The 27606-nt window shown below is 40.9% G+C and overlaps 2 protein-coding genes across 3 annotated transcripts in view; both read right to left on the minus strand.

Moving 5' to 3' along the window:
- Positions 1-766, minus strand: part of IPO9 (importin 9) — a 39484-nt gene extending 38718 nt beyond the window's left edge. The window contains exon 1 of the mRNA XM_083746506.1: positions 100-766. The gene's annotated coding sequence lies outside the window, so the exon portion shown is untranslated. The remainder of the gene's footprint in view (positions 1-99) is intronic.
- Positions 767-5048: 4282 nt separating this feature from the next.
- Positions 5049-27606, minus strand: part of KDM5B (lysine demethylase 5B) — a 50428-nt gene continuing 27870 nt past the window's right edge. For both annotated transcript variants that reach the window (XM_083746448.1, XM_083746449.1), the window contains 17 exons: positions 25812-25993; positions 25431-25593; positions 23090-23209; positions 22250-22444; positions 20455-20636; positions 18677-18801; positions 17722-17872; positions 15556-15670; positions 14200-14555; positions 12604-12742; positions 12112-12291; positions 10538-10696; positions 9306-9791; positions 7533-7644; positions 7181-7335; positions 6195-6512; positions 5049-5896 (listed from right to left, as the gene is read on the minus strand). In XM_083746448.1, the coding sequence (XP_083602574.1) occupies positions 5759-5896; positions 6195-6512; positions 7181-7335; positions 7533-7644; positions 9306-9791; positions 10538-10696; positions 12112-12291; positions 12604-12742; positions 14200-14555; positions 15556-15670; positions 17722-17872; positions 18677-18801; positions 20455-20636; positions 22250-22444; positions 23090-23209; positions 25431-25593; positions 25812-25993 (3276 nt within the window). In that variant the 3' untranslated portion in view covers positions 5049-5758. The remainder of the gene's footprint in view (positions 5897-6194; positions 6513-7180; positions 7336-7532; positions 7645-9305; positions 9792-10537; positions 10697-12111; positions 12292-12603; positions 12743-14199; positions 14556-15555; positions 15671-17721; positions 17873-18676; positions 18802-20454; positions 20637-22249; positions 22445-23089; positions 23210-25430; positions 25594-25811; positions 25994-27606) is intronic.

Consider the following 27606-nt stretch of genomic DNA (forward strand, 5'->3'; position numbering starts at 1 on the left):
TACATTCATTCTGATTTGTTCTGGCCATTGCAAAGCTCTGGACAGTCAGCTGAGCAGTGGTAAAATGTGGAGATGTACTGAAGGGGCATCTGAAAGGACTGCAAGCTCCCACTGTCTGGATATTAAGGTAATCAGAGCTCCTCAGGGTGTCCCTGATATCAAAAGTTAGGTGGGTGGTGACCAGAAAAAAAATGTATTTGAGATGGCACATGGTTGTATACATGTCATGGGCCCCTGCTGGGTAGCATGCATGATTGCTATTAATGAACAGCCATCACTGTGCATACACAATATTGTGTCTCTAAAAAACCAAGCATTTTTTCCCCTCACTGCCACCATCAGAATTAAAATGCCCTCCCATAGTAGGGAACTATGAGCTAAAAGCAAGCAGAGCTGTAGCTTGGCATGATTCTCTTGGCAGTACTTCAAATAGTGGTGAGGCAGTAAAGAGAGAGAAGATTGCTGAAAGCCCAATAAGGGCTGCTCTCTTAAGCCAACTGCTCATACAGCCCTGGAAGAACAGGAGAACTGAAGGACTACACTGTGTTGCCACAGCTGACTTCCCTTATATGGATTGGACGGGTGCTATGGAGGATACAAAATACAAAGGCTGCACCAAGAGGCCCTAAGAATTGACCAGAATTTGGTTGCATTTATAAATTTTATGTCTGTCCTTGTCTATTGTCTGCTGATTTATTTTGTACTGTGTGTTTTTTATTGTACATTGCCTTGTAATTTCAAATCGAAGTTGATATATAAATATAATAATGAGGAGGAGGAGAGGGGACATTTATTAATCAGAGCTGAAAAGGAAAAAAAAAATACTTGCAACTTCTACATGCCTGGAGGGCTTGCCTAAACAAAAGATGTTTCAAACAAGCACCATTAAGATTACAGTGGAAGTGCCTACTACCTGACCTCGTTCACAGGAAGTTCCAATGTATGTGCTGCCACACTAAAAGACAGATTTATTACAAGTGCAGAACAAGTATTACGTGGCACCTGTAACAAATGTCCTGCAGCATCAATACATAGCAAAGTTCTTTTTCCTCCACCCCCCACCCCCAATAGTATGCTGAAGCAAACTGCTGAATGGCTTGCAATGCTTTTCTTAAGAGTGGCTGAAATGCATTTAATTAATCATGCAAAAACCACAGACAAAAATGTGTGGATTTTTCACAAATCCAACATGTACTATAAATACCCCATTGTTTGTCCTGCAGATGGATGCATGAAACCACAAGCATGGTCTGACTATAGGCATCTTCCTTTTGAACTAGCAGATTCTGAGGTAAAGTTGGGTTGTAGCCAGAATTAAAAATATGCCAGTTCAGATCTCATGAGCGGGCAGTAGTGAGACATGTGTCATGCCAGTGAAGTGCATGACAGAGCCTATAATCATCCAGATGAACAGAGACATTATTATTTCTGGTCTATTACCAATACAGTGTTTGTACTAACCCAATTTCATTGTTGCTATTTTAGGACAAAGCTCCCTAACTGGCTTTGTTGTGCAACGGCTTTCACTAAAGAGAATGCCTGAGAGGACGCTTTGCATAGATCAACACGGTGACAATTTAAATGTTTCCAGCACTGGCTTGTTACATCAGCACTCATGTGTTCTAGAGTAAATGCTTGAAAACACTGCTTTGCATAGACTGGCATGGTGACATTTAAGTGCTTCCATATGAAAGATCACACTGTTTTCTTATACCAGCGTCCTTGTGTTCTAGATCCGATTCTGTCAAAATGATGGCAATCTCTCTGTAATAACCTCACTATTGTACAGGGAACCAACCAGACCACTGTATGTAACCCAATTTCATGCTGGCTGTGCAGTGGTGATATGATAAGGTCTGGTTTTTTTGTTTCCTTCCCACAATGCAGTGCTTTCGAAGCTGAGGGCCTTTGCAGGAACCTGGCAAAACAATGTAATATTGGCCACTCTTTCTCACACTCCCATACAATAGGTGCTCCCCTCTCCCCAAAATAAAAACACTGCCATGGGCCAATAATGTTTTTACCTTTAAACATGCATCTCTCATAAGGGGAAAGGCTGACAGCACTGGCTCCAAGGTAATATTGTCGATTGAAATGAGATGTTTATTGGTCTGAAGAGGGTATATTTCTGAAAATCTAAGGGCTGAACAGTCTACAAAACTTTTGTTACTACTCTATTGATGCTGCTACTTTGTGTTTTCATGGTACAGTGGTACCTTGGGTTAAGAACTTAATTCGTTCTGGAGGTCCGTTCTTAACCTAGAGGTATCACTTTAGCTAATGGGGCCTCCAGCTGCTGCCAAGCCGCAGCCATGTGATTTCTGTTCTCATCCTGAAGCAAAGTTCTTAACCCAAGGTACTATTTCTGGGTTAGCGGAGTCTGTAACCCGAGGTACCACTGTATAACTTGGATGAGTTGTGCCAACTCAAAGATACGCGTTGGTGTTCTTAAGCTCACGAGAGGACTTTTGATTCAGCAGGTGCTTCTGCTAAGCCAATGATCACAGAGGGGGTGGTTCACCATTTCTTCCTTGCCCCCACAAGTACAAGCATTTCCCCAAAATCAGAGCGAATGTTGAGGGACACTTCTGAAAATATGGGAGGTGGCATAGGTTGACTACAGCAGGAAGAGCTAGTCTGCAAAAATCACGTTCCCTCAGAATCTGCTAGCAGAGGTGTCCACTGATTTTCCACCCAAGCAACACAGCATTTTGGAAAGGAACACACCTAGGACAGTATTTCTCTCTCACACAATCTTTTTCTACACAGTTCTGGAACAGGTTTCTTCATAAATAATATAATAATAATAATAATAATTTATTATTTGTACCCCGCCCATCTGGCTGGGTTTCCCCAGCCACTCTGGGCGGCTTCCAACAGAGATGAAAAATACACTAAAATGTCACATATTAAAAACTTCCCTGAACAGGGCTGCCTTCAGATGTCTTCTGAATGTCAGGTAGTTGTTTATCGCTTTGACATCTGATGGGAGGGCATTCCACAGGGCGGGCGCCACTACCGAGAAGGCCCTCTGCCTGGTTCCCTGTAACTTGGCCTCTCGCAGTGAGGGAACCGCCAGAAGGCCCTCGGAGCTGGACCTCAGTGTCCGGGCAGAACGATGGGGGAGGAGACGCTCCTTCAGATAGGAGCAAAATATTTTTCATTCTGCCCCTCCGCCCAAGTGTTGATCAATATGCTCTTTAAAATAAATAAATGAATGAATGAATGAATGAATGAATGAATGAATGAATGTGGCATTAGGATTGCTTCGGGCATGGCTTTCAAGGAAAGGCTTTCCCTCAGGTAGCCTTCCTCAGGCTGGTGCTCCAAATGTTGAGACTCCCAACTGCCCTCAACCCCAGCCATCACGACAATGGGTAAAGGATTATGAGAACTGCAGTCCCAACATTTGGCAAGTGCCAGGCTGGGGAAGGCTGTCTTAATATGCTTTGTTCTCAAGTAATGAGAATTCTGAAAGTGCTACTGGTCAGTGCAGCCAACCCATTGCAGTTGGGACAATACTTTATTATAAAACACAGTTTCCATTGCTATTCTGGAACCACTACAAGGGCTGAAGGTAGACAGAAGAAACTCCTGGACTATAGCATCCATAATTTGTACTGCTTGTACTCACTTGCTGTCAGATTTAGCGCAAGTCTTAAGAACTAATCCCATAGCATATTCCCACCACTAATTCCAGAAGTTAAAATGAAATAAGAAGCCTGTAAATAAGAATTCCAGTTTTTGATTTTTGTGTTACAAATATGTTTTATGCTTTAAATGTATTAGCATTTTTTTGCATTTTTTAAAAAAATATAACAGCCAGCCAATGTTTTTTCGTTCTGCTAGCAAGTTACATTTTAGGCCAAATGTATGTCAAGAGTCTCATTCTCTGCTGACTGAGCTATCATCTAACATAACATTGATTCTGAACTCAGTCGGACATGTTAGTAGTGGCAGTTATATAGAGATAGAAGCAAGAAGATCAAAGCTGCTAGGAATATTTATGTCCTTTTTCTCACTGGTCAAGAGTTCCAAACTGTATTCTCGTCACCCATGACTTGGGAAAGAATGGCATCTGGTTGTGAAGACTGCTGTCCAAAAACTTACCGAAGTCAGAAGTGAGCAAATATATACCATGAGGAATTGACACAAAAAGGACCACCAGTCCAATACATAAGATAGCCATGGGCAGGGCTTGTACTGACAAAGCTCACAGATGAATCCTGACTCTCATATTGAATCAGACCATTAGTCCATCTAGCTCAGGTACTGACTAGCTGTGGCACTCAGGGTTTAAAGCAGTGGTCTCTCCCACCCATACCTGGAGATGCTAGGGATGGAAGAAGACATTTATGTCCATTCTGCTGCAGTTTGTCTTCTGACATTATTAGACTCACTTTCCAATTTGGCAGAGTTTTACATTAATTGCTATTATTACGTTATTACACACCATTTCAATGCAATGGTCATTCATTTCAATACACAGGGAACTCAATACAAATGGGGAAGGACGCAATCAATCATGCACCACTGGCGAACTCAAAACAAGAGCAAATACCAATCATATTCACTGAATTGATTTCTGTTCCAGACATGGGACAAATAAGTGAACATCGGCATTTTCCACACCGATTTCCATCAGAATTCTGTGACAAGTCTAGAGATGCTGAGGACTGAACCTGGGATGTTTTGCCTGCAGAGCATGGACTCTACACTGAGCAAGGCCCTTCCATCATTTATGTCATCTGAGAGACCTTTGTAAAACATATCTACAAAAGTTACTACCTCATAAAACCCACTTGCGTACACATTTGTGGTCTTAGAAAAGAAACAGATCTGTTAAGTTTCTACACCTATTTGTCACAGGTAATGAAGAAGTAGGTTTTTACAAGGCAGATCTAGGCTCTGTGGGATTAAGGAAAGAAAGACGTCTCAAAATGCAATGGCATGGATGCTTTTAAAAACATAAGTATGTGAAAACATGCATCATAAAAGTGATCAAGGTGGGAAACGGCTGCAATGCAACATCTTTGAAGACACCAGCATTGAATTTTGTAACATAACCGAGGGTTTATTCCACAATATAAACTGCAACATTTGATACAAGCTACCAAAAAAGAAGAAAAAGCCAAAATACAGCTGTGGCCATTACTTTACAGAGCTTTCTTGTCTCCTACATCACTAGTCCATCAGTGACACTAGAACCTAAACATTTGCTTTCTGTACATTAACCAATGCTAAAAGCACCACACGCTGTTCAGAAATAGAATTCCAGTCACTGAAACCAGACACAGAAGTTATTGCTCAGATAAATAAACCTAGTCTACAAAATCAAAGGGGGGGGGGGGAATCTAAAGTTTTCAAAAATGTTCAAAAGAGTAAACAGGGATTTCTTCAAAAAGAGGAATTATGGGAATTCTTAGTGCAGTGTTTTGCACCTAAACAGAGTTGATTAAATGTGCTGGTACATTTCAAAGAGGTAATTTAATGCTATACATGAAAAGGTGCATGTTTTGATGCCTTCAAACTGGCGAAAAACCCCTGTCTGAACAGTCAGCATTTCAAACCTCAATAACCACAAACAGCTTAAATGATAAAAATACAAAAGTGTCAAATTGTTTTAAGGTCCGAAAAATGATCCCATTAGGATAGAAGTAGCACCATTTGCAACTTGGCTCTAAAACCAGCCCAGTGGCTTTATGGAGGAAAAAAAAGCTAATCTTCTGTTGTAGAGTCCTTATGTTCATCAGGCATGTTACTTTCGATATGGGGAGTCCTTTCCCGTACAGCTCACACATATGTAGTCTTCTTTTTCTGCCATTTCTGGAGAGACACCCACACATACTTGATGGAACCACTGATTGCAGCAGCCATCACACTGGACCCAGTCCACCTAGACACAAAGAGAGAGTTAAAAGTCTTCACACAACAACAAATATAGTACATCACTTTTATATCTGTTTGCTAGCAAGTTTTCTGTAGCTACAAGTCTAGCAGTCTACTAGTACCATATCCTGTACTGGGCACAATACTTGAGATAGAAAAACTGGTGCTCAGAAAATAGTCTTAGGGTGAAAGGCTGAAAGAACTGGGTTTGTTTGTCCTGGGTGGCCTACAATGCCCCCTCCATCTCTATGATTCTACCAAACCATGCATTTTTACATCCTTTACAGATATTTCCTTCAACTTACCTCATCACCTTCAGGTTGCAGGCAGTTGACAGCTGGGCAGATGGCATCCTCATCTTCAGATTCTTCTTGTTCAGAGAAGGACATATCCGAAAGAAGCAACTGGCTTTCACCAGACCGCTGTATGTCAAACAACCTGTTTCTTTCCAGCTTGCTAGTACCCAGTTCCCTCAAATGAGATAATTTCAGTTTTTTCTTGTTGGGAGCTATTTTTCTGACTCGGGTTCTCATCTCACCGCAGAAATCTCCTCTCTCAAAATGTCTCTTCAGCTTCCTTTCCACAGAGCAAATTCCATCTCTCTTCCCTCGACAAAAATCAGTCTACAAGAAACATGCATTAGAAGTTCATAAAGTACCACGTAGCCAGTTCCTTATACTTCTGCATGCTATGCAGTAACCATCCACACATTTAATGAGAAGCACATATTAAGCATAATACTTCAGGGCATCTCTTTCTTATAGCACTTAAGAATGAGATTTTTTGGGGAAAAGTTTTACCATTTTTTCAACACAGAAACAAAAAACCTCCTGTCACCTTTTAAGTGCAAGGGAATTAATATTGAGAGCACACATATCGGCTGTGAACTGCCACAGCATGCAAGCTATCCCTAACCACTTTTGGAGCTTGTAAGCAATGTCACAAAAACCTGGACATTAGAGCTTTGGTTTGGCAAAGCTTATGCAACAGAACATTTGTAAGAATTCCATTGCAACTGCACATCTGGTGTGTTTTTGGGGGGAAGGGGTACAGAGAAACAACTGAGCTGGATTTCTAGTGTGCCCTCTCTATCATCTCCTGGTGGCTGATGTTGAGGGAGGGGAGAAATAAAAGTGATACACAGGAAAATGCTTCTGTGTGTGCATGTGCACTGTTGATGGGGGGGGGGGAGCCTATATTTACATTACAGCAATTAAAACAAGATTTTCAAAACCAGCAGATTCAAACAATCACTCCCTTTCTGAGATGGACCCCAGTCCTAAATGTTTACCTTTTCACTTGTTGGTCCTACTGGTGATCTCTGTTCTGTCTTTGCAACTGGGCTTTGCTTTGTGAATAAGATCTCATACAACTCTTGTATTTCGGGTAGTGAAACCTGTAGTAGTTGGGCTTCCATCATCAGTTCATTCAGCTCTGCACTAATGGCTAGAGTGACAAACAAAATAATTTTTAATTATCAGTGGTGAAGTTTAAAAATGGTGAAGCTTTAAAACTTTTCAAACCACATCAAGCAAATTGAAATTATTTTTACAAACTCTCTGCCTACAAGACCCTACACAAAGGAGCTCATAATGTTATGTTTAGGATTTCACACTGATGAATGATAAGTACAGCATACTTACCATGAAGGGGGATGCAGTTTTGTCCTGTAGAGAAAGGAGAGTGTAAATGCATGGGTCTGTTATTCCAGTCATGTGGCAAAGAGAAAGATGTCGCACCAATTGTCTGTGAAACCTAATTAAAGAGAAGCAATTAAACACCACCTTATTTCTTTAACATGCTGTGAACTTGAATGATCATGGTGTTAAAACGTAACTTTAAATTGACAATTGATTAAATGACATGCCCAATATCTTAGTTTTAGAAAGTTCTATTATTATTATTTCAATTTATTAGCCACTCTTCACCATAAGGTGCTATGTCTGGCTACAACAATTTAAAACACAATATTATAACCATCTAAAACAAACTGAAGTCACTGGATTAGGTCCTCTTTTGGACTGGAAACTGATTAAGGAACAGGAAGCAGAAGTGAGGAATAAACAATTTTCCACAACAGAGTAATGCATGTAGGCATTATCAGTATTGGACCAGATGCTATTTAATTTAGTCATAGGTGATCTGGAGTTAGGGGTGACGTAGCAAAGTTTGCAATAAATACAGTACCAATTTATCCAGGATTGTGAAAACTCAACAAACATGTGAGGAACTCCAAAAAGCATCTCACCAAACTGGGTGGACGGCCAGCAAAAAGTAGCAAATGAAAAGCCATTGAAATGTGAAGGGGCAAAACATTCTAACCACACATTCAGTAATAGGGTCTAATCTGTCTGTGACTTGGGGGGGGGAGTTTTAGGGGGTTAAAGAGACAACTAACAAAAAATGTCAACTCATGTGTGTAGAAGTAACAAAAGCAAATTCCATGTTATGATTGCCTCGTCTCAAAAAAGGCACATAGAAAACAGGAAAGAAAAGGGCAACCAACATTGTTGATCACCTTCCTGAATGGATTTGGGGCTTTTTAGATAAGAATAAATGATTAAATGGGAATGTGACAGAAGTTAACAATGTTATACTGTACGTTATGGAGAAAGTGAAAGTGTTTTATTTTTTACTCTCTCTTATAACATCAGAAATTGGGGTAACTCAATGAAACTCCTTGGCAGTAGATTCATGACATACAAAATTAAGTACTACACAGGATACCACACTAGACCTTTAGTCTGATTGAGCAAAGTTTATCTCACATTGCCATGCAAGATGTGCCTGTCCTTTGCAGACAAAAGACTATCACATTAAGGTAGGGGAGAAAGGAGCCTCATTTTCCATGAAAAACACATAACCATTTCATTTGGGGAAGACACTAGAGGGGTCAACATTTACACCACTTTAAAATGATGGCAAATTTTTGCCTTCTCTCCAGTTTGGCCTTGTGATACCACATAGTCAAATCTAATTACACCTTGGGGGAGGGGGTGTTACCCCCCCCAAGACAAATAGTCAAACAAGTTTCATCCCAACCCAGCTAAAGAGACTGACATCAGATCAGCTTGTCCACAAGCAGACTGGAGGTCCATGACAGAGGAGCTGATGAAGGGCCAGAGACACAAGACTGATAAGAAGGATTTACTTTATTCTAAATGATACAGTTTAGGACAGGAACATAAGGCAGCTTAAATCCACAACAAGGCTACGTATTAAGGAGGGAGAGAAGAATTCATGGCCTAATAGGACAATCCATTAAGTAATAAATGTGTGTGAACCAAGGCTGGGAATTAGCATGTAATTCCTTAATAATTTACCACAGTATTGTTGGCTCTGAGTTTAGATAAATGTGTCAGTTGGATGTTGCACAACACATCCTGGTGAGCTCCCCTTATCAAGGAGAACCTTACCTTACTTGTCTCTTGCAACTGGCCTGCCATGGTTTGCCATCTGCTGTACAGTATACCTGAGCCCACTTTGTCTTGTATAAGTTTTATATTCCCTGAGGACAACATCTGCTGTGCTCTATGTTGCCAGTTCACGGTTCTCTCTATCATATACCGTAAAGCATCTCCCTCAGGCAGTCTCACTCGAATACGCTGCAAGGAAGCCAGTAAAGGTAGAATCTTTTCTAAAGGTGGCTTTTCAGATCTATGACAGTGAGGGCAGAGCCACACCCGAGGTTCCTGCAAAGTTCTGGGCACTGAAACACAGCTGGTATGGAAGACCGCTCTGCATAGTTCACACTGTATCATTGGTGCTGCGGGCTCACTCTGGCAGAGACAAACTTTGATCTCTACATCCTGTTCAGTGGAGAATATTTTTTTTTCATTTGCTGCTCTAAGTGAATGCAGTGCTTCCATCTCCTTTAAGCGGGCTTCACCAAGTGTGGCCATCTGGAAGAAAATGACATGAAAACAGTCAAATTCCTCCGAGCAAGGTTTTTAAACTGAAGGGCTCAACTATAATTTTCTCCAAATCCTGCAAGAAAGCTTTAGATGATCCTCAGGGTCCCTGCCAACTCTACAATTTTATGATTCAAACTAGGGAATCAAATCAAATGCGTTATTTTTGAACTTTTTTTTATTTAATGGCACATTGTCTGACACTTCATCAAATGTTAAGGGATACACTTACATGTAGAGTAAGAGGCTTGACTTTCATTAACAGAAGTTCCATCCCAAACACATCTTATCTCAATCCTTAGGAAGTCCAATTTTTAAAATGTATTAAAACATGCCCTCTTTATTTGGGAGGGAACACAAAAAGCTATACAGTCATACCTCGGGTTACGAACGCTGCGGGCTGCACGTTTTCGGGTTGCGGACTGCGCTGAACCTGGAAGTACTGGAACGGGTTACTTTCGGGTTTTGGCGCTCGCACATGCGCAGAAACACAAAATGACATCACACGCATGCTCAGAAGTGCCAAATCGCGTCACACGTGTGTGCAGACGCGGCGCTGTGGGTTGCAAACGTGCCTCCCGCATGGATCACGTTCGCAACCCGAGGTATGACTGTACTAGACAAAAAAGGATTAGTCTGCATCTCCACACCAAAGGAAATAGATGAATCATCATAAAAGAGAAAAGCTTAATCTACTGAACACCTATTTCCAAACCCATTTCTAACAGTATACATACCGCAGCAGCAGTTTCCTTACTCTCAGATAAAGCTCTTTCTAAATCATTTAAACTCTCTAATTTGGTGCTCTTCTTTTTTCCATTTGGGACAGGCTCTTTTAATTTCTTCATTTTTCTTTTAAATCCCAATGTTCCAATATCACATCTTGGACACAACACCTGGTGAAGAGTCAGAACAACCATTATTCATCCTGGTGTAAAACAACATAATCGTATCCTCCTTGTAAATGGCCAATCCACAGTAGCTGTGTTAGTCTGTTGTGGCAAAAGCAATAAAGATCCATCCGAATCAGGATGTTCTATGCAAGGTCATGCTGTCAAAAAAAAGAGATGCAACAAGATACTGACCTGTTTAGCAAAACACAGCAAGACAAACGTGCAGGCTCCTGGAGAGGAGCTCACAATAATTTTACTCCTCCCAAGTACTTTTTACTATTGTGCCACACCTCGTTAAACCAAGGTTTGGCTTCATGCTTTACCAGAAGTGCTATTCATGGTCCAGGGGTCCTTTACCTTTACCTTACCTTTTACTCATGGTTAAGCTAACTGATCACTAAACATGAGCTGTAGCCAAGAACAAACATGGGAGGGGGTATACACTAAACAGAAGACTGCAAATACATCTTTTAAAATCTGATAGTCATCAGTCACCTGAACCTTGAGGGCTGTCAGTTCCAGCACTTACTTCTTGTATAATCCCACTTCCCATATCATAGTTCTCTGGGAATCTCAAGGGCCAAACTAGTTACTGCACACAGTCATGTATAACATCGTCCTGATAGACCTCTCTGAACCATGAAAGCCACTTTTTGGAGGGGCAACTAGGATTAATGTGGTCCAGCTCAGGACATCATGGCTTCCATGACAACCATGGATCAGTCATAAGTTTGTCACTGGCCTGACACAGAAAGCATATACTTTTGTCTTTGCCTTGGTGAGGAACTTGTCAATATGGATTCTTGCATTCTAGGTGAATTCCTGGCAGCATAAGATGTGGAGGCCTTAGTTTCACTGTGGAATGGTGAGATGTGATAGGCCGTTGGCACAATGGAGCCTGAATGCCCCTGTGGTTTTCTGTGGAGCTTCAGGCCAGACAATGGCTTAAGCACAATAGGCATAAGGCCTGCTGTGAGGGTAACTGAACATTTACTACTAGAACACACAATTGTGCCTACTGCATAGTGGTGAAAGCAACAATGAAGGCTTAGTTTGCAGCCTCCATCAAATCCTCGAGTAGCTGTCCAGCAGAGCTTTTGAAAGAGGTGAAAGGTTTGCTGATATCTGCCACAGGAAACAGTATGCTGGAACCCTCAGGAGCCTGCTATGGGAGTTTTGCTAGGCAATTTTAGGCCAAAATTCTTGATTTCATAGTGATCCAAATACCATAGTTGGGACAAATCTATGGCATGTGTCTTGTCCAGTTTTGTGGGATACTTTCAGTTGATGTACCCTGTGGATGTGAACAAGATACTTGTGGTATTTCAGTCAGCCTTTGAATCTTAATTTCTATGTGGTGGGTATATATCACAAATACTGAATTGAAAGCAAACATGTATACACCATAAACTGCTTACCTCAAGAAGAGAATAAGGTGAATTCTCAGTCAAAAAAGTATTGTTTGCACACTCTTTCCAAGTTTGAACCTCAGCAACTAATGATTCTAATCTTGGCAGATATTCAAGATGTACTGGAATAGAGCGACTTCTAGACACAAGTTCCACAAGTGTATCTAACACAGGCACACGTCCACCAACCTAACAGTGTAGAAACATTATTTTAAAAAACATTAAAGTAATTGTATTATTCTGCTGCATGCCTATCTAAGGCAGATACGGAGAACTTGTAGGACTCCTGATATTGCTGGACTACATGCTGGCTGGGGTTGATGGGAGTCCCAACAAGATCTGAAGGATCACAGGCTCCCCATCCCTACCCTCAGGATACATCAGTTGTACAACTTAAATTTCTGCCAGCAGTTGAACACCACACAGTCTACAGAAACAAATGAAGTCAGAGTGAAATCACTAATGAACATCACTGATGATGAGTAAATATATCTTTCCTACCTGTAAGCCCTCCACTTCCTGTAGCCAGTCTCTGGCCTTTTTTACAGCCTCTTTCAGAGCTATGCCATTTGGAAGGTAAGCAGGAATTTCCTCAATCTCCTTCACTGCTGCTTCAAGACTACTTAATGACTGCCGTGGTCTTAAAATAAACAAACATATATGATCGAAATGTTGTATTATCACTCAAACACTAGTGCTAAATTGCTACAATTATACTATCATAAGGCACTTATTGTCAGTATGGGATGTCAACAGACAAATTAAATGAATATATAATTCAGTTTAAATTACAGGCAATCCCCCATTTATGTGGGAGTCATATTCCAGGTCATCACACGTGTAAGCCCACCCTGCTTCTCTTCCAACGCTGAACATGCACAAATTGAGAATTGCCTGCATAAGGTTCCCTGCATAAGGTTTGCCTGCATAAGGTTTCTTCAAGGCCAATAAGGAGGACGCGGGGGGAGGGATTCTGGGGAGGTGGGGGCTCCTTTAAACTTTTCCACTGGGGGTGTGCAGCTGCCCACCTCTCAATGGAGAAGTTTAAAGGAGACCCGGACCATGCCTCCGGCAGACCAGGTGGGGGATCCATTAGACTCCCCCCCCACCGCCAGGCAGCAGCAGTTGAGACAGGCCAGCGCACTTCCCCCATCCAAGGCCGCCTTGGCGCATGGGCTGGGCAAGGCAGAGGCAGCCCAGCATTTGCATCAAAGTGCCCTGAAGGCAGTGCAAGGGCTCTGTTGTGATGCTGCTACTGGGCTGCCACTGCCTTGTCCAACTGGGGAGCGGGAGCAAGCCAAAACAGCTGTCTCCTTCCATGCTCTCTTTGTCTGCATATGCTGCTTGCAAGGCAGTTCAGCAAACACATGCATACACACACAGACTCCGTTCCCCCACCCCAAAACGCTTTTTTGCTAAGGAAAATATCCCCCACAGATGCAATTTTTACATTTTAATCAGGGGAATGGGGACCAAGAGTTGGAGGATCCTCTCAGCCCTATGGTGATAACATAAACATAAGAGGGAGGAATTCAACATTGCACTTTTCTGATCTTTCCTCCTCCTATGTGCTGCTCTGGGGAGTATTCCTGACCCTTCTGAGTGGATTTGGGGAAGTGGGGGAGGAGCGAAGCATATACACTAGTGAGAGCCCTTGTGCTGGTCTTCACTAGTGCACATGGTTACCTGAATTGGGCCAGAGTTCTAGCCTGGTCACTTTCCTGACAACAGTTTTTTATGTGCAGAGATTCTGTATGCATGTATACTGTACATACATACAGAGAGGCATGGAGACACATAAGGCTCCATCTTGAAGTATAAAGTGGTACGGGTCAGAAACAAGTTAATGCCTGTAGTTAAAACTAGGCTCAATACATTATTGTAGGACTCGTCTTCACCCAAATGCCTTCAAGTGGAAGATGGGTTAACCATTTCCTGCCTGCTGGGACAGAGAATATACCATCTCACTTTCTTTCCTGTACACAGAGTGCTACAGACTCACCTTTCCTAATTTTTGTGAAAGTTTGGGAAAATAGTTACTTGACAGCAGTGTGTGGTAACTGCAATAGTTCTGAAAGAGGAAGATTCAGTTTTTACCTGGCTTTTATCAGGGTTCTAGCCTTGTCATCCCAGTGTTCAGATACTGTCAACAGCTCTTGCAGCTTAGCCATTGCCTTCTCAACAGCAGGATGAGGAGCGAGCCCAACACCAGAGTCTATAAGTCTTCTCATATCATCCAGAGTAAGAGAATTTTGGTCCAAGCAAACATGCTGCACATCTTCCAGCCAGTGGGCTTGCTCTAGGCGTATCCGTAATTCACTTAGCTGGGGAAGATCAACATCAAAGTCAAAACTGACATCCAGCAGTTCCTGTATTTCTGAAGCACTGGGAATTTCTTCAGAGAGGAGTTTTTGGCTATACTTCTGAAAGTCTTCCACACGATTAAGAAGATCCTGAAATATAAAGCAGCAAAATATGTCAAGGGTTTAAAACTCTCCCACCAAAATATCATGAAATCTATTCTGTCATTTTCACCTGAACAGCAAGCCACCTAGCAGGTTTTTCAGAATGCCAGGCATATTTGTTTCCAAGAAGTAAAAAAATAACAATTCCTCAGATTTTAAGATTTCGGAACAAATCTCATTTTAAGAGCTTATCAACTTTGCCAAGATCTGCTTAAATAAATAATGACCAAAAATTCTGATGTGTTTCATCAAGTCAACTTTATTAGATTTGGATTTTGGTCAGGGAGAGCTCCAATAGAAATTCATATTCTTCCTGTTCTTAGGAAGTGGCAACTCCCTGGGGTAAGGTTTCTACACCAAGAAAGCATAGAAAATTAGTAATGCAGACCTGCCAATTTACATTCATTTAAAACTATGTTCAAATACATACACCAAAATATGATATAAGTCTGGTTTGCACAAAACACTAACCCATGGTTTATTAAAACCACTCTTTGTTTGATTGCGCAGGGGCCATACTAATCTTTGTATCGTTCCGATTTTAGTATATGTGCTGCTGAATTGAGTACATATTATTACAGGGGAGAGACCAGGAGCTCACCAAGACAGTAGCAAAGTTCCTCTATTTGATTTTTTGTTGCTGAAGTATGCTACAGGTTCCTGCCCTTGCTGGAAACCCACAGAGATGAGGCAGATTGCTCGCCTCTTCTGCCCTTTGGCAGGTGACTGTGCTGTTGGGGTGGCAACGAGATCGTACTGGCCTATCTATTCTAAATGTATTCTGAATGTTCTTATGTGATGCCAATAAAGGTTACTTGACTTGACTGCTTGATTGCCCGAACCCTGCCCAACAAGCTTAATTACGGTTTGTTTAGTCCCAATAAGTTGTTGGCTCTAGTGGCATTTGTTTCTCTATCCAAATTCTTGGAACATTCAGAAATCTGAGTCTGTTTTCTTAGTATTTATTATCTGGAGCACTCTAATTTACCTTCAGCAATGTTGTTTGGCTGATGACACATGGTAAAGCATAGAGCTGCCTAACAAATAAACGGAGTTCATTCACAGTCAGCTGATTTTGAGATTTTCCTCCTCCAGACCGATACCTGCAATCAACAGACATAATTACAACATGCTTCCAATTATTTGTATAATCAGAAATGATTTTTTTTTAAAGGGATTTCTGCCCCGCTGTTCCATGAAATTCCTACAGCAGATGGAATTTTGTTGCAATTGATACTTTTTCACCTGCTATTTAAACTTCCTATAAGCTAGGGGTGGGGAACAGCGTGTGGTCAATGCCAAGTGAAGTGTGAATGTGGTAATTTTACTCTTCTGAGAGAATAATGAGGCCAACACAAGTTTCATACAACAATGGCAAATCTTAAAGGTGCAGAAGAAAATGGTCTAATTTTTTTTTACAAACACACTGCAACACATGAACATTAGAAGAACCCTGCTGGATCAGACCAAAAGTCTGTTAGTCCAGAATCCTGTTTCCCACTGTGGCCAACCCAATGTCTATGGGTAGCCCACAAGAAGGACATCATGGGGAAAGTTCTCAGTCACATGGTACCCCACAATTATTAATATTTAGAGGCATGCCACCCTTGGAACTTGCAGACAGCATGTAGCCATTGCAAGTCTTATTGTCCATGAATCTGCCTAATCTCTTTTAAAAGCTAAACTGATGGCCACCATCAGATCCTGCAATAGTGAATTCCAAGGTTTAGCTATATGAAGTACTCCCTTTTATCTGTCTTGAACCTCCCATCATTTCACCTCATTGGATGACATCTCTCCACTTTCTGTACACTAGGGGGGGAGAACATCCAGTTTGCAGGCCAAACCTGGTCCACTACTGAGTCAAAACTGGTCTACAAGGCCATTTTCTCTAAACCCCGTCCAACCGCCCATCAGCTGACATCACTGGTGACGTTTTATTTAGTGCCAATGTGTGTTACTTTAAACTTACATGCACTGAGCTGTATTTCCCATTTTAATGCCCTGTTAGGAGACATATCTTTTATTTTTACTACCTTGAATAATTTGGTTTCGCTGTTGGCCATCTTACTGCTTACCATGCTCATTCCAATTGTCTACTGCTACACCAAACATACCGATAAATTCCTCATTCAAAAACTGATAAGCTGCTTCTGCCACTGAAAGAACTGGTGCACTCAAAATACATTAAGTGTAAAAATAGAAAACTTGAGTGCTTTTGAAAGAAAGTATTTTCTTCAGCACCATGTAATGCTTGTCTCTGTGTCTTTTCCCACTCCCGTTTTGCTCCTTCTAATCTCCTTTGGTGTTTACCATTGCTAAAAGAAGCCTAAGAAAGTTACACTCTGTTCCTGCCAACACCCCTCCCCTCAAGATATGGGAGATTGCCACCAAGGTTCCTTTGATGATGCAGGAGTGTCTGCAGCTATTTCCTATTAATTAGGTCAATGTGGCTATCTGAGAACAGCAGAACGAACAAACAATTACTTCATTGTGTTATTTGCTGCAAACATGCACTCCTCCCAAAGGGAAACTGAACATTGCTCAGCTCTCTTATAGCTCCAGGTAATGCCCATCACCAACACGGGTGGCGCTGTGGGTTAAACCACAGAGCCTAAGGCTTGCCGATCAGAAGGTCAACCGTTCGAATCCCCGCGACAGGGTGAGCTCCTGCTGCCCAGTCCCTGCTCCTGCCAACCTAGCAGTTCAAAAGCACGTCAAAGTGCAAATAGATAAATAGGTACCGCTCCGGCAGGAAGGTAAACTCCGTTTCCGTGTGCTGCTCTGCTTCGCCAGAAGCAGCTTAGTCATGCTGTACGCCGGCTCCCTTGGCCAATAAAGCGAGATGAGCGCCGCAACCCCAGAGTCGGTCACAACTGGACCTAATGGTCAGGAGCCCCTTTACCTTTAATGCCCATCATCATAGTAACTGATGATGCCAAGCACAGATATGCACGTTTCTATCACATTTAACCTCAATAAAAATGTAGGTAATTTAGCTATTTTCAGCACTTTATGCTGTAGGGTTGTATTCAGCATTTTTTGAAGCAAAAAATGTTTAAACACTCACAATAATTTAAAGACATGAAGCAAGTTTTCCTAATAAACCCCCTGGGAATTTGAAATCAAGCTACAAGACACATATTAAACGTACCTAGTTTGCCGTTTGCCATTAAGAAGCTGTTGTGCAACTGAGGCACATTTCTCTGCGTCCTGAGTAACTAAACGAAGGTGTCGCAGCAAATCATTGTCTGGAAACTTCCTCATTTCAGATTCTTCAATTAAAGCTTTGAAATTCATGAGACCTTTGGGAGAACCAAAATTTTTGGTAATTAGAATAGTAAAGTGCGCTGTTTTGGGTCTGCACTTTTATAGTAAACTATTCTACTTTCTTAATTAATTAATTAATTTAAAATAATGCAAGGTCTTAAAAAATATATCCCATATTTTTCCGTCTATAAGATGCCCCCATGTATAAGACCCCCCTATTTTGGGGGACTCAGATTTATAAGATGCCTCCTAATTTTTGACATTATTTTTTAGGGAAAAACCTAGTCTTATACACTGTGAAATATGGTTTATCAAAGCAGTTTACAGCAATAAAATATAAAACTGTACAATAAAAACCATATAAAAAAGTATAAAACAGACATTAATTAAACACTGTGGAAGAATGTATTCTTAGTTGCCTACGTGGCTTGGTGAATCTCTATTAGCAGAGTATTCCACAGGATTGGGCCTTTGATAGTTGTAAAATGAGCCTTCATTAACTTTGTGAACGACCAATGGCATTCCTGCAGTTGATTTCAGTGACTGAGATGGGGGGAAAGGGTTCAGGAGAGCTCTGGGGTACCCTGGACCTAAGTTGTTCCGGGCTTTGTAAATTAATACAAAAAGCTTGAACCTGGCTTGGTAACAGATGAGGTTGCTCATCTTCAACCTATACAGAACTAGGCTGCAGTCATATGTACATTTAGTGGAAAGTAAGTATCACTGAACTTAGTGGAATTTCTGGGTACATGTGATAAATAACAGCCTGATAATATCAAACTAATAACATTTGACAATATGTAGTCATAGCACAAAAACAAAAAGGTAAAGATACATACTTTTTTTATTATTAACTTTTGCCTCCAAAGCTTCATTTACATTAGAAGCCCATTCATTGTAGGATTCAGCCCGCAGCTTAAGTGCATTCATCATTGGATAGAGTTCATCTAATGTGTAACGATATCTGGAAATAGTACAGAATTTCTATAAATACTTGCAAATTTGAAATTCTAAGTGAAGCATTTTGGCATGTACTATTCTACTACAATCTGCACAGTAAGCTGAAATGTTACGGAGACTGTAGCCACTGCCAAAGGTAGCAGCCCCACTTCTCCCCTTTCTAAGAGCTAAGAAACAAAAATGAATGATGCAATGTCACTGTGTTTTAAAACTTCCCCACCTCCACAGCCAGAATTCAATAATGTGAACTGGGGATCACTGAGCCTGTGATGCAGTTACGTCATATTGACACATTTTTATTTACTAATTGATGGGGGAGGAAAAGGAAAGGAGAAAAGATGTGGGGTTGACCACACTCTGTCAATTCCCTATGGGGTAGGACAAGTTTTAAAGTGCAGGACGACAGAGAACTGAACTTGGCTGTACAGTTTCCCCCATCTATTCTTCTCTCATCAAGAGTTACTTCTGACCACAGAAGTGGTCCAAAGGTCCAGACAGCTGTGGAGAAGTGATTCCGAAAACAATGGGATGGGGAGGGATTTGCTTTCACCTTTGCCCTCCCTGTGGAACACCCTCCCATCAGATGTCAAGGAGATAAAGAACCATACAACTTTTAGAAGACATCTGCAGGCAGCCATGTATCAGGAATTTTTTTAATGTCTGACATTCTACTACATTTTTATATGTGCTATAAGCCACCCAGAGTGGCTGGGGAAACCCAGCCAGATGGGTGGGGTATAAATAATAAAATTATTATTATTCCATGCAAATGAGATTATGCCCATTTGCCTTCAGTAGCAAGTAAAGCTCTGCTGGATGAAGTACAATTGCCTCTGGTCTATTTTATGGGAACTCTGCTACGTGTTTAAGTTTTTTCCTCCTCAGGAGATGACGCGTCACTCTACTCTTTAAATTTCTCCTCAACCCCTGCTTTAGAAGGAAGGGATAACAGGTAAATCAAATGGCAGGGCTGCATATATATATGCAGGTATATATATATGTATACCTAAAGTGTGATAGCCGCAGCAACAGGTCTGCAACACAACCATGTCTATATAACAGCGCCCCCCCCCAATAACCTACAAAGTGGCAAACAGCAGCATGGAAACACTTCCTGGTAGTTTGTACCTGCTTTTCAGAGATACAGTATTTTAGAGCAATAAGGATGGGGAAAACTTGGGAATGAAGTCATAAAATCAACTACAGAGAAAAACTATACATAACGTAAGTGACATAAGCTAGAAAGGACCAAGCATATCATTTTTTCAATCCAACAGCTTCTTCCAAAATAATGTATTACAATATTAAGGTATTTATTAGCTAAACACTGAGGGGGGAGCAAATCCATAAGATACACTGCCTGTCCCCAAATGAAACTGAAAATGCAAAGAATTCACCTAGAACTACCTCAGAAAAAGCTATGCTTCTGTAACTTCCCTCCCTCCTATACATACAACTATGCTCTGTTGCTGTTTATTTAAAAATCTAACCTATTATTGGCTGTGATAAGAAACCAAACAAAATTTGTTGTTTAAGCTTCTAAGATGCAATCTTTTACTACACACAATATTCAGCAAAAGCAGGAAAAAGAAATGCAATTATACTTTAAGAGAAACATTTCTATTCCTCGGAACAGATTTTGCAAACAAAATCTTACCCCATTTTGTATTTATAAGCGGGACATGTGCAGAGGTCCTCTACATGATACAGGCATGCCAATAAGTCAGGATTACAAGAACAGTAGACTGCAGACATGTAACAAGTGGTTTTACACTTTATGCACTGTCGTTCATCATCGGGCAATATTTCCAAATTCACTCTCTCTAAATCTGTAACCCCCTGTAATAAACAACAGTCATTCACTTCATAGGAAAGTAAAAACAAAACAGTTCATGGATGTTAGTAAATTTCAAGAATGGCAAGGTACCATCCTGAGAGATTCAGGCATAGCTACTTTCCATAAAAATAAATTGATTCACTGCATGTAAACTGTACATTTATGAGTAAATTACCCCATCATGCAAATTAAAATTATTAACCATTATCATTTTTTGGAATTAAGGATTTTAAATAGTGAAGTTAAACGGTTAAGACATTAATTACCTTACCAAAGTTAGTAAACAAATAATTAAACTTTTCAAAACAATAAACATTACCTGCATTAACGACCAAACATTCTGATTGTTTTTTCTAATATGGACTACCCATGAGGCAGCTACTATGCAAGCAATAGAAGTAGGAATCTCTCTCCTTGCTAGTTGAGAGTACAGGACATAGAAATGTAGGAAGCTGCCTTATGCAGTGTCAGAACATTGATCCATCTACCTCATTACTGTTGGCATATTTGAGAGAAGGGACATTCCCTGCCATACCTAGAGATGCTGAAATTGAACCTGGAAGCAGGGCCAAACAGAGAGGTACCTAGGAGGGCCATTTGCCCCGAGGCCTCAAGTTCAAAGGAAGCCTCAAATTTAATTCAACACTTGTTATTTTGGGGGAATTTGATAAGTTTCACAACTTGTTTTTATATACATTGGACCAGATTGCGACACACCCTCCCAGCTTAGAAATGCAAATTTAAACAAATGGATGATTTGCTAAAAGACACCATTTTTGGTTAACTGATATGGAGTTCTGTCATATGCTTAATATCAACTGCCGTAATACATGAAAGTACCATTTTACCTCAGTAATTTATGCATTTCCACAGGAAAAGGGTAGAAAAGCCTAAATTTTAAAAAAATCAAAATATGTCTATTTTTCTGTTGTGGTTCTGTATTTTGTTTTTGTTTGTTGCCATGTTTCATAGTTATTATGGCTGGGGCAGTGGAGCCGTTAGGGCAACCAGGGCTTAAAACACCAAGTGCTTTATACCACCCCCCAAAAAATCACAAAGGCACATTTTTTCCTGTTCCATATATCCTTCCACAACCAATTTAAACTCTGAGAGAAGTGTGTATTCTCCAAGAGGACCTTCTCCAACTCCTGTTCACTGGCCTATCAACTCTCTGCACAACTCAGTCACTCAGTCCAAAAGTACTGCTATGGCCAGGAGGTCTCATCCATCTGAGCAGTGTTTTTACCCTTTATCTCCAAAGTCCCATTCCACTCAATATTCAACACCAGTTTAAGTATTGAAGTGAATACCTTGGGAGGAATTCCCCCCCCCCCCTCATAGCTTGGAAGTTCATGGGGGCCCTTGTTGTGGCACCTTTAACACTAGCGGTTTCAGGCTGCAATCTTGTACATACTTATCAGAGAGCAATCCCCATGGAACTCATTGGGTCTCAGAGGTAAGCCACCACTGGCTAGGGGGCCTCAAAAGTTTGTAAGTGGCTCAGGGCTCTGAGATGGCCTGCTTAGAGAGACCTGCAAGCAAAGTAGGTGGCTACCACTGCGCTGCGTGCTTTGAAACAATTTCACTGCTAATCGCTTAACTTCATAAAACATACCAGTTTACACACAGCCTCCCGTAAAGCCTTTTCATCTTCAATCATAATAGCCATGTCTTTCTCAACAGTAGACGCTACCACTACATCAAGAGTCTCTGCTTTGGCAGCCATTCTGCATATCATCTCATCATGAGAAAACACACAGTAGCGGTTTAATAAGCGATAGTGCTCCACACACTGACGTCCCAATGGCAACTAGAAGAAAAAATACAATAAACAGATTTTCTTAATCTTCTCAGGAGAGTTGAAGCTGTATAAAGCAACAGGTTCTTGCCAATACATCACTGGACAAATTATTAAATTAATGCAGTCCACTTGATCCAAAATAAACAAGGTAAGCACAGGCCATTCTAGGACCCTGTACAAATAAGTATTTAAAACCATTCTCTGCAGAAAGGAATTAAATGCTAATTAAGATTGTACAGTGCTATGTGCAAAACTGAAGCATAACCAGAAACTTGGCAGCACACTTCCAGCTGAAATGTTTCAACCATTCACAGCATTTGGAATACATTGGCAGGGATATATCCATTTTACTTCAGTGGATTGGAAGACCTCAGCAGTCAAGAATGCTATATGCGCAATGAAGCCCTTCTACAAAATTTTGAATCAGAAACAAAATGTATAACATTAGTTTGCTTCTTAAGGTGAGATGATGACAAGATGTCCAAAGAATACAGCAAGATCTTTTAAAACCTGATTTCATATTATAAAAAAAGAATAAAACTCATACTATCCACACTGTGATCCAGTGTTTTGAAGGTTAAAGGAAACAATGGCCACACCTTCAAATTTCAGAATATGCTTTCCAACAAGATGGCAATAAAATGTAAAACTTACCCAGTCAACAGTGCAAAAATTAACAGCTTCAGCAAAGTTGAAACCTTGATTAAAGCCACTATGATAGGCTCTTGGAAACGTAATCACAAATTCACCAGCACACTGGTTGGTACGGTAAATCTATGGCAAAGCAAAGCAGAAAATGATGAAGTTGAAAATTTAGAATTTTTAAGAATCTTTTAAAAAGCCATCTAGATCAGACCAAGCATCCATTTGGATTCTAACCATAGTTACTCAGTTGCATCCAGAAAACCCATAAATGTGGTGTAAAGGGAGAAACAACCCTCCATGTTCTTTGTCCCCACCATCTGGTATCCAGAAGTATGGACTGCTTCTGTACATTTACCTATCAAATCTATTTGGTGCTGACAGAAATATCCTGTGAGTTTGTCCAAGCCTTTTTTTCAAGCTATCTATGATGACAGCCATCATCATCATCAGAAATAAGTCATTGCTACTCACAAAATGGGACAGCTGTCGAAACCCATGGATACTGAGGGGTTCAATTATCCAGGTGATTCAGCCTCTAACTCTAATACGCTCTCTGTCACATTATGTTGGCAAACATAAAGGGGCTAAATATTAAGGAAGCTATTCAACTAAGCTTTTACTCAGCGTAGAGCCACTGAAATTAATGAACATGACTAGCCCAGAGCTAGTCATTGCAACAGGTTTGCTCTTTTTTATTTAAACATGTTTATTAAAGTTTTGTAATAGTACAAAGAGAACATTCAAATAAAGTAAGTAATCAATGTCTCTGCTACAAGTAAAACCAAGTTGGACACAACTTGTTTTACCCAGCCTACAACCTGTTTTCCAGTGACAACATGCTACTGGTGCTGCACAAGATGATGCAAATTAAATGATTTGTGTAATGCTGTGGAGCTGCTTTTGTGGCGAAAACATGAATGCAGCTCTCAAATGTGATCAGGAGTGTTTGGTGCTTTAGCTATTTTATATTGTTTTGATTTACCTATTGTATATTTCTTTTGTACTACCACGTCATTCACTGCTTTGGGGGGTTTTGAGCCAAAAAGTGGCATGTAAACAACCCATAACTCCACATCTTTTGGCACCAGGCCAAGACGCCTCGGCATTTTATTGTAAAATGTTTCCTCCTGCTGCTTGAAGAGTTTTGTTAGCTCCCTGTTGTAATGCTTATCTTACTGTTGCAGCTGGGGAAGGGGGATTTCAATAGCTCATAATTGGTATATAATCACTGTTATAAGGATGCTTCTATCTTCACATAAAGTCAGACCACTGGTCCATCTAGCTCAGTATTATCCACACAGATGTTTTGTTGCATAGAATGTTTATACCTTACTTCTTTGCTGCAAGTCACCTTTAAAGCTTTGTAGTATCCGGTGAGGGAGAGGGAGAAGAAAGACTAATACCATATATACTCAAGTATAAGCCAAATTTTCAGCACATTTTTAATGCTGAAAAAGCCCCCCTTGGCTTATATTCGAGGCGGGAGGCGGAGGGTGGAGCGCCCCAAAAGGAGCCCTTTCTCGCCACTGGTCCTGCCGCCACCGCCTGCCTTTCTCAAGGGCAGGCACAGGAGCCACGGTTGGGAGAGGCAATGCACTGTGCCTCTCCCAACCGCGGCTCCTATGCCTGTTCTTGCGAGCGGCAGAGGCGGTGATAGAGGGACAAGCGGGCTGCTCCTTCCTCCTCCTCCACCTTTGCCACTGTCAGCGGCAGCAAAGGAGGAACGAGCAGCCTGAAAGCAGCCCTTTCAGACTACTTGTTCTTCCTCCACCAATGCTGCTACCACCAGGTTTGTGGTGTGGTGAACCAGTTTATACTAGAGTCAGTAAGTTTTCCCAGTTTTTTGTGCTAAAATTAGGTGCCTCAGCTTATATCCGGGTCGGCTTATACTCAAGTATATACGGTAATAACTCTTTCCATTTAGATTTTCCATTCTGATGTAACTTTCCACATTTATTCCTTTATAGGAATTACTCCAAAGTAGTGCCCTTGAAGAAAAATCATCACATCATTTTACAGACACAGAATTTCTACCTGGAGACTATAATTTGCACAAAAAGCAAGCAATGTGCAACAGAGGAACTAATAATCATCCACTATCGAATTGTGCACATTTTTGTGCACAATACGAGCTTGGAACAGCAAACAAAAATTGGTTTTGCTAGTTTCAAATCAATTATTGAGAAGCAAGGACAGTATTGCTCTTTCTATAGCTATAGCTCATGAAACATCACAACTATTAGTGTTTGCAAAAAAGCTTGAAGTTTGTCAGGTACTACAAAACAACTGCTTAAGCTATGAACCTTGCACTAGAAGGGGTAGGGGTGAAAACAAAAGCTCATTGACATACAGGCACACCATGAGACATTAATGTATTGGGATTCATAATTGTAACCAGCTGGTGTAAAAGGTCTGGCTGAGATTCAAATAGCTCAGGAGCCAACTTCTTCATTACATCTTCCAGTTGCTCAGCTGCATATCCTGGGGCTCCATACCATGTTTTAGGCTCCCCCCTGCAAACATAAAAAAAGCAGATAAACTACATTAATCAACCATTTGCAGGTTTTAGGATCATAATTATGTCCTATAAATGGGGAGACAATTTAGGTATGCAGAGATACAAATACCTAGATATTAATGTTAAAAGGAAAGGAAACATAATTTAGTCTGGTGACCTATATATATCAGGTTGCACAAACATATCTATATGCTCCATTCCCTATAAACTCACCAGTGCAGATAGTTGATGGAATAGCTCCAGTGATCCTCAATATGCCAGCAAAATGAGGAAAAGCACATCCCTACATATAGCCAAGGCAACTTCATTCCACATATATCTGCAGTGATGTGAGCAAGTACAGACTGTTCCATCACAGGCATATTGTTCAAATTCCATCCACTATCAAGATACTCCTGAAAGCAAAGCAAATGGGAGAGTCCACAGGTTTAATATAAACCACATTTAAAAAGCAGTTTTCTATTTGAGGAGGACATTTTTCTAATTTCGTAACTCTAAAAAATGCCATAGAATATTGCATGGGTACTTTACCACCCTAAGTCTAGCTATTGCTTTAACATTAGCTTTTCCAGTAAAATAAATTTATATTCCTATTAAGTTCTGATTGCACTTGTGTCTTAATACATGTATTACAGATCACCTGGGCTGCTTGGAAGTAGGATGTCTTAGCATTGCTGAGGCATAATTCTCAGCTGTAAAATAAAATAAAAAATAATGGTTCCATACAGCAGTTATGTACTTCATTTCCATTAGCATCCAGGAATGCCCACCTGTATGCTGAAGAGCCAAATGAAGATGGGTACATGTGGATGTCCACACACAACTGTAATTTTACAGAACTTATAAGAGAAGGGGATGCAAGAAGTGTTCATGCAGGAGCAGGAAATTTGTGGTTCTCTGGACTCCAACTCCCATAATCCCAGGCCACAAGCCATACTGACTGAGGCTGATGGGAATCCGATAACATCAGGAAAGCCACAGGTTTTCCCATCCTGGATTACTCCTTCCTCCCACATTTCCTTGGTGTGCTGAACATCAGAACAGTAAAATATCTCTCACTGCAGATGGCATGGATTTCCCCCTGCCTTTTCTAACTCACATGAAGCTGCAGAAATCAGAAAGCAACAAGAGATCCTGCTGCTTTCCATCACAGCCCAGTGCAAGAGAGAACGAGATCTTCCCTTCTCAGCCTTGAAAAGCAGCAGGACCTCTTACTGATTTCAACAAACAAACAAACAAACAAACAATAGTATTATTTATACCCCATCCATCTGACTAGGTTTCCCCAGTCACTCTGGGTGGCTCCCAACAGAATATTAAAAGCACGATAAAACATTAAACATTAAAAACTTCTATAAGCAGGGCTGCCTTCAGATGTCTTCTAAAAGTCAGATAGTTGTTTATTTCCTTGGTATCTGATGGGAGAGTGTTCCACAGGGCGGGCACCACTAATTCCAGTGCCATGTGAATCAGAGAAAGGAGGGGGATTTCACAGTGTCTTTGAATCATTTGCAAAAGGTATTTCACTGTTTTGCAAACCTCCCCAGCTTTGTGCCACACAAAGTCCTCTTCCTTCAAATTGGAGTCTAAGGGCAGGGGGTCGGGTGGAATTATGACAGTAGTTCTATTCCAGTGCAACAAGGAAGGGTGGGAGGGAAACCTGGGCTAAAAATGTAATGAAGGGAGGTATGGGACTGTAGGACAAAGGTGATGTACACCAGCCAGGGCTACAATGGTCTTCTGATTCCCCCCCCCCCCTTGCAACAGTTGGAATTTATGTGCTCCAAAAAGGAATGAAAGACAAACAAGACAAAGCCAAAAGAACAATAATTTGATGGCCAAGTCATCTGGATGATTTGTTTAAAAAATAGTATGTGAACAAAAGATTGTGATTTTGGACTAAATAGCTAGTTTAAAAGCTTCCATGGTTGAAATAAGCATAGAAACTCTGAGCAGCTAAGTAATTGGCTTCAAATTATTCCCATCTGGGATATTTTTGGCTTATTTT

The sequence above is a fragment of the Podarcis gaigeae genome (assembly GCF_964106915.1).
Source record: "Podarcis gaigeae genome assembly, chromosome: 6".
In the NCBI taxonomy this organism is placed as follows: domain Eukaryota; kingdom Metazoa; phylum Chordata; class Lepidosauria; order Squamata; family Lacertidae; genus Podarcis; species Podarcis gaigeae.